The sequence below is a fragment of the Gambusia affinis genome, linkage group LG21, assembly GCF_019740435.1.
Source record: "Gambusia affinis linkage group LG21, SWU_Gaff_1.0, whole genome shotgun sequence".
Classification (NCBI taxonomy): domain Eukaryota; kingdom Metazoa; phylum Chordata; class Actinopteri; order Cyprinodontiformes; family Poeciliidae; genus Gambusia; species Gambusia affinis.
The window spans coordinates 21065950-21073772 of record NC_057888.1 but is presented as its reverse complement, the minus strand read 5'-3'; the positions used below and the strand labels follow the sequence as shown (position 1 = coordinate 21073772).

Below are 7823 nucleotides of genomic sequence, written 5' to 3'. Positions count from 1 at the left end.
ATATTGTATTCCATTGTGGTAATATGCATTCCAAACATGCATGTTCTAGGCCTCATGAGAGGAAAACAACCACATTCTAGTTTGGAGGTCAGAGAGAATATACACATTTCAGGCCACTAGGTGACTTATTGAATATTAAACAAAATGAAAGCTACACTTATGGGGGACCAGTATCTGTGTTTAAAAATATTTCCATACACTTAATCATATGTACCAAACTCCATGTCATGACAGAATAATGGTGCCGTTGTGGGGAAAAGTATACTATTTAGAGGGAAAGTGTTTATTTTTGTATCAGGACATAATAAAGTGTCTGCATTGTTTAAATAAACTATTAAAAAAGGAAAAACTAAGTGACAGTTTAAAAGAAGTCCTGTTGTTCAAAGCCCTTGTTTAATTGATCATTAGACAGCGATGTCTTCTGGAAAAGCAGGAGTTTCAGCAGTTGTTCTGAACACAACGCCAAGTCAGAAAGATATCAGCAATGACCTTAGAAAAGCAGCTCCATCTGTCCAATGGGGGAAAGATGATCTTTCCAGTAAGGAAGATTCAGATTGTAAATTCTGACTCAATGTTTTTATTGTAATTATTCTAGTCATCGTAATAGTTTTTTTTTTTTTTTTTTTTTTTAAATAATCTGCTTTATTGATTTTATTGTGTTCTCGTCATGTTGACAGGTTTTCCATTTCCTCCGTGAAGCAGTTTGATTAAAAGTCTTCTTTGAATGTATTAGTTGCTATTACGTTTTACTACAATTGTTCCTAAGTGAATAAATATTTGAGACAATGACAGTCCAACAATAGGCAAAGATTCAGCTCAAAGTCAGACTGCGCAATTTCTTTTTATGAATCTACATAAAAATCATCCCAGAGCTTTAACTCAGACTCCACAGGCATTGGCTTACTTAATAAATGTTGAACAGTTCAGTATTTACTAAGTAAGCCTAGGCTTGTATGCTAATGTTTTCAAAGTTAGCAAAAGCTTTAAATGAAAAAATTTGCTCCTGTACTAGCAGATTAGCTGACATGTGCCCCCTGCTGGTTGAACTTCATAGCAAAACGAAAAATGACTGAACAGGTTTGACTGAATCAGCAGAAAGCAGCTCAACTGAGAAGGAAAATGTTGGTTTGCAAAGATAAACTGAATAAACCACAAATCTTTTGAAAAAAAAAAATAATTCTTTGGGCAGATGACAGTAAACAACACAAGAACCAAAAACTCCACTACAAGATCTGGGGTGGATTTTGTTTTTGTTTTTTACAACTAATTTTCTTTTTTATACCAGTGTAGAATTACATCTAAGGTTAGATTTAAATCATTTTTGAATGTGATAAAAATCCAGATGATTTTTATTATGTCCTGATGCATCAAAAACCTTTTGAGCATAACAATGCATGGTTTTTATTTACCATGACGCCATTGAAATAACAAACACAGCAAGCGCTAATGTACATGAGGTGGTGGTGAGGAGTGTGTTAGCAAAGTAAACCAGTTAGCATCAAGCAGCTAGCTTCAGTAGTAAGAACAAGTCAGATTTGGACAGCTTTGGGCTTCCATGAGGTGTTCATTCAGATTTACATACTAGAACCTGGAGTCAGTTTCCACACTGGAGCCATCAGATTCTCACACGTCTTTCTCGTCATGTCTGGTATAGTTATTGCGACCTCTGCATTCAAATTGTCCCATTCCTTTTTGTTTACTCCTTCAGCTGAGTCACGTGTGGGCTTAAAATGTCAGCAGTGATGGTTTTTTACAGCATTCCCTTGCTTTGGTTCAATACTAAAGTGCACTGTTACAAAGCATAACACGAGCTGCGCACAAGTGGACATGGACGACGACCTTTAGGGAAATGGTTCTCACAGATGTTCACAAAGTGATTCAGTAATATTGACATTAAATAATATGCACATCAATCATCTCTGTTCATCAGTATTGATTATATATAGAGAAATATGGTGCGTATGTACACATTTCAGGAACATGAATAGAGTAACGAGAACGTAGAGCGCCTAACGGGTTCCACGAAGAACATTCAGGTCTTCCAGCTCTTCATACAGCGAGACAAAATGATTTCAGCCATAATTCACATGCAAACCAAATATATCTACCACAACAAATAAATTAAATAACTTAGACAAACAGCAGAGTAACAACTTCTCAATACTTCGTTAAAGGGGAGTTCTGCCAACAATGAGTTCTGTTAAAGTATCTTGTTTGGTTGATTTTGAGTTGTTGTTCAAAGGAAAACGTGCACCCATGACATGACTGACACATTCCTGAGTCTTCATTAAAACATGTGCGCTGTGCACAATAACATAAAGTGCAGAACTTTTTTTCTTCTTTTTCCTCTTCCAGACGTACTCAAGCTGCTACAGGTCAGGACTGTTTAAAGGACTATTGCACTTCGCCAACACTTTTCATTCACTCTTCAGCATATTACAGCAACACAAAGCTTAATCTGTGGGATTTTAGATCAGGGAAGACAATTCTGTGATGAGATAGGTGTTTATTTTTCCTTCATCCTAAGAACTCAATAGCTTGCGTTTTAGTTGGAATATTTTACGTAATCCCCAACACAAGGTTGAGGTGTCTGGATAAACACCTAAACTTAATCCAAAATAAGTCATCATCAACGTCTGATGCTCCAGTGATAGTTTTTCATTCTTACTAAACCAGCGAAGGGTCATAATGATATGCCTGATGCTGCTAACATTTAAATATTTTCTACACGTCATCTTCATCATACTTACTGAACATATGCTTTGTTGTGTTGACCACTTTGGGTAGATGAGATACCTTTAAAGACAGAGTAAATGCTCTGTCTCAGGTAGCCTACCATGTACAAAAAACCTTGTTAGCATCTACACTTTTTGTCTCAAATTCAAAAAGGGAGTCAAGACGGACTTAAAAGAATGTTTTAAAGGGACAATACAGCCTTTTGGGAGTTCTGTTGAGTGGTTATACCTGCAGCAGAAATGTAGAAAGTAGAAAATAGCTTATTTCACAAGCTAATGCCAATGGATTTAGCATTAGCTAAAATGGACCATCCTAAACACCAAGTATCAAAATGCCAGAACACCTCATGCAAATTATGCCTATGTTTTATAAATCTGTAAAATGGTTTAAGATTTTAAAGGTTATCAAGATGGGGTTCTTAGAGGTGAAGCAACATCTCACAATATTAAAGTTTGTATACAGGTACTGTCCTCGGGTGGCTTCTTTTGGCACCCAGGTATGAAGGTTAGTGTTATTGACCCTTTGCACATGACGTCACCCTGTTCAGAAAGCAACCCGCTCCACCATGACGGACTTTAAACAACCTATGAGCTTGTTAATTCCTGTAAAGATTGTCAAAAACAGACAGTTGGTAACCTGATAATAGAGACTAGTAATAGATAGCAACCATCAATCATAAGGACTGGCAGCCCTTGGTTTATCTGTGGATTTGTAGTGAACACTTTTTACGAGGTAAGAAGATTAACGTTTATACACTTAATAAAGATGAGGTAATATTAGAAAGATGTTATCTAATATTCCATTTTGAAGAAGGGATGTGTCTAACCATTAGTAAGCAGGAAGAGAATGCCCCATGTCCAGCCTACCATGTCCAAAAACCTTGTTAGCATCTAGACTTTTTGTACAAGCTGGGAAGTGCAGTTTATGACATAGTGGTATGGGGCGTGAATTCAGGCAAAGTCTGCGTTTTTATCAAATCAATAAACACGTCAAGAGGGAGAAGATACGGGTCGGTTTCTAAGCTAGACATTCAACTTTTGTAAATAACACTCTATGAGACCCAACTAGGTTTGATACTTCTACAGACAAATTAACTTGACAACTTGAGAAAACAATCACAGTTCAATACTCCCATCCTCACTTCCGCTTTTCGTCATTCTCCTCAATGTGATACGTTGACGAAGTTGCAAAAGGTCAATAGTTGCTGAGACTTATTTTGAAGAAAAAAGGAAGTAGTCCTCATGTTGCTCTACTGTGTTAACACAGAATTCTTGTTAGGCTCGCTGACAACGCTTGCTTCATTAAACAGATCAATTCCCTCCACATTTAGAGTATATGTTAGAACATTCTGGATACAAAGTCAAGGAAAAAAAATGGCAAAAAAGTGATAAAACTACATACAAGTGATTTCTTAGAACTATGAGAACATAACTGGTTAAACATTAGCCATTAGCATGCGCTAAGTCTTGCATCAACTTCTAATAGTAATAGCTAATGGTGCTTAACTGCCCAGTTTTTAAATTGGTTTGATCACCTCTATGAACAGAGATTCTTTAAAACTGTGAGTTTTATGAAACAGCTGCTGTATTGGTGAAAACATTAAAGGGGAGTATTTTAAAGGTTTCTCTGGATTTTGAAAGACTTTAGAAGAGAAGACCTGAAACTGCAGTGTATGGATGTAGCAAGCAGGCAAAAGGTAGAATTTGTAGAGTTACACAGTCAAAAATGAACAGCAATTATTTTGGTTCTTTAGCCTGTCACGAGAGGGAAAAAAATGGGGGTTTCATATTATATAAGACATATTTTCATAATGTTATTCATTCATTTATAAACGTCACCATTTCAACCTAAGTATTTAATTAGCACACTATATTGGCAAGTGAATTGGCATATTAGCGCTGAGCTGTGTATTTAGCTACACATTAAATATTTAGCTCACTAACAAAGAATTTAGTCTGAAGCTGAATATTTAGCTTGCTAGCTTGAAATTAAATAGTTTGGAGTTAAATATTTAGTTTTAAGCTGAATATTTGGCTTTGAGCTAAATATTTTTGCTTCTATGCAAAATACTTATAGTTTCTAAAACTAAAAAATAAACTTTTAGTTTAAAAGTTTATCTTTAAACTATCTTTTAAATGATCAGCATTAAGAAAAGTTACTGCTGTTCATTTTTGACTGTGTTACCTGTACAATCAGTTCCCCATAAGCAGTGAATAGAATAGTCTACACAAATTACAGATTCTTTAAAGCATAAAGTGAAAACTCTCCCTTTGTATGTAAAAACAGGGTGCATGCCCAAGAACATTAGGCTCCATAATAAAGTGGTATCTAGAGATGCAAAATGAGGGAAAAAGCAGCAGGCAGATGTTGACCACACCTCTCAACCCAGTCATGTAAAATGGTGCCAAAGCAGGCAAACCACTGTAACTGAGACATGTGTTCTGCAAAGCAACATTGTAAGGGGTTTGTGTTTCACATAGCAAACCTTCTATTTGCTTTTTTTCAACAAGGCATCATTCATCTGTCTTTGTCTGGGGGGGAAAAAATACCCAACGAGAGAATCCAGTGAGCCTCTACCATGTGTTTAAGCAAACACGCCAAACTCTGCATGAGACAAAAACAAACGCACACCGAAAGCCTGCGACCAGACCCGAGCCCACACACAGCAGTAGAGCACACGCAATCGTCTTCTTCTAGCCAGTGTTTGCATATTGTACTGTACATTGAATAATGGCGCATTCGGCTGGTCGTTGTAAACTGGCAAACTCGTATACTTACTTATGTACAAGGTAGAAATATTCAGGGTTCGCGTGCTTGAGGTGAAAACAAAAAAGTAAAGAGCAATAAAATCTGAGGTAGCAAATTCAACAATGATAAACTAGAATTCCTCTACGCATGAGCTTTTAACCAGGCATCAGAAATCGATGCTGACTTCGTCACTTCTCGTACGGTGATGATCAGGTGACCCTTGATAAGGCCACAGCTCATATAGAAGTTTATGGAGTTGCTTGATGAAGTCTTTAGGGAGCTGTTTTGGTATACTGCTCTTATGGAAACCACATAAGTTTGCCAGTTTACCTGTTACTGACACAACCCCAGCATGCCACGCGTGTTCAGCTCTAGCAAATGGGTACAATGTTTACGATAGGGCAGCTGATATGTTCTTCAAGAGAATTCATGGCTTGTAACCCTCCATTTCCCACCCCCTGAGGTGTGGACCAGCCAATCCAGTGTGCTCTCGATCATATAAATTAGAACATTAGCTCCACCTCTTGGGGGGCAGAGGGCGGGACATCAAGGGGATGGAACCAATGACAGAATAGGACAGCAGGATTCCTGTTAGGCCAGCTAACACTACAATTCAACAACCAGTTAGTGAGTTTATCGGAAGCGCCTTGGACATATATAGAAAGAATAATTATCGTATCAAGGTTTTCAGTGCAAGACGTAAAATGGCTACTTTTTTGTTTGTCATTCTTTTGTCCGATGTTGTCTTGTTCTCTTCAGTCATCCAACACTGGACACAGCAGTAAAGGGATTCTTCTATAACTTAGTTATCTTTTCAGAATGACTGAGAAGAAGCGTTATCCTTAGTGACTGACTGAGGGTTTCCAGACCGGACTGATTGGGTTAGAGACGGAGGTCGCCTCTGTTCGTCTTGTGGTTTTGGTTAAAGGTTGTACCGCTCTGAAGCTCAGAAAGCTCAGGATATTTCTTGAGAAGAGACTCAAAGACAAAGCCAGTGTCAGAGGGAAAGGTTCAATACTTGGCCCCTATCATGGCTTTACTCTGTCCAAAAAGGTGAGTAGTGAGCGCCTGAAAGGGTTTAGGTGGTAGATCCAGCTGGTGCCTCAGTATGGAACAATGGTTATCTCTTCTTCCCTTTTCCTCCCCATTCTCTTAGCTTCCCGCTGGGTCAGAGCCATGTCTTTGTGGTATCCGTGAATATAGAGGTGTCTGTGGTTCTTGAAGTGAAAGTCTTCTTTGGGTCTCAGTGTCCATAGGCGACGCCTCCGTCCCTGCAGCCGGCTTCGGTTCCACTGACACAAAATCCAATCCTCCTGCTATATTTGTCTCCGCATCTGCAGCAGTCCCTGCAGCCATGGCTCCAGCCCCGCTGCCAAGCCGGAGCTCCAGCTCCACATGCTTCCCCGGGCTGCCCAGGGCGGAGGATTCAGGCTGATCCTGGTTGGCGGGGATCAGAGAGGAGTTGTGGGGCTCCATAGAGTCAAGAGGCTTGGCTGAAAAGTCTTCAAAGTTCTGCGAGTCCAAGATCTGAAAGGAAAAAAACTCTGAATGTCATAACAATACTGCAAAGGGTAAGGCTTTGGGATCAATTAGGATACACATACATGCACTAATGTCAAACAAAACAGTCGTTCAAGTTCACCAGGAAGTAGCTATGGACTAATTTGTGACATTGTATCTTATATACCATAAACCTTTGACTTACAGCTGTTAGATGCTCGTTGACCAATTCCTAGCTCTGGTTCAGAAACTTTCTTAAAAATCCAAGTATCAAGAAAGAGGAAATCAGCATCAAAGCAAAGGGTCCAATAGAAGGGTTTAGACTTACTATATTGTCATTGAACAAAGATACATCAGTGAATTTGGCAAAAAAATGTCTTTGAGTAGCCAAGCAATGACCAGTAACATTTTTATATATCTATATGTATTTATAGTGACACTTGTGGTTTTTCCATATTTTTTCTGTGTACTCCAGTAGCCAAGCAACATCATTTCATTGCCAAATTCACTGTTGTGTCTCTGTGCAATGACAATAAGCTAAGTTCAAGTCTAAGTTCAAGTCTGAACCAGTCTTGTAGACCCTTTGCTTGAATGCTTGGCTGCTCGTTTATTAGACCTTTCTTTAAAATTCACATTTTGTTTCAGAACAGGAGATGGAATTTGGATAAGGAGTTTAGCCAACATGTACCGGCGCTTCCACCCTAACCTTTCAATCAAAAGCTCACATGAAGTCATCTCAGCTCAGACTTTAGATCATCCAATATTTGACGCTCTCTCTACTTGTAACTGATGCTTGATCTTAAGGCTCTGTTCACACAAAAGGTCAATCCAGATTTCTT

The 7823-nt window shown here is 38.6% G+C and overlaps 1 protein-coding gene across 2 annotated transcripts in view; it reads right to left on the bottom strand.

Moving 5' to 3' along the window:
- Positions 1–632: 632 nt before the first annotated feature.
- The window catches only part of kcnh2b (potassium voltage-gated channel, subfamily H (eag-related), member 2b), a 206754-nt gene continuing 199563 nt past the window's right edge, over positions 633–7823 (bottom strand). For both annotated transcript variants that reach the window (XM_044104366.1, XM_044104365.1), the window contains one exon: positions 633–7011. In XM_044104366.1, coding sequence (XP_043960301.1) covers positions 6637–7011 — 375 coding nt within the window. In that variant the 3' untranslated portion in view covers positions 633–6636. The remainder of the gene's footprint in view (positions 7012–7823) is intronic.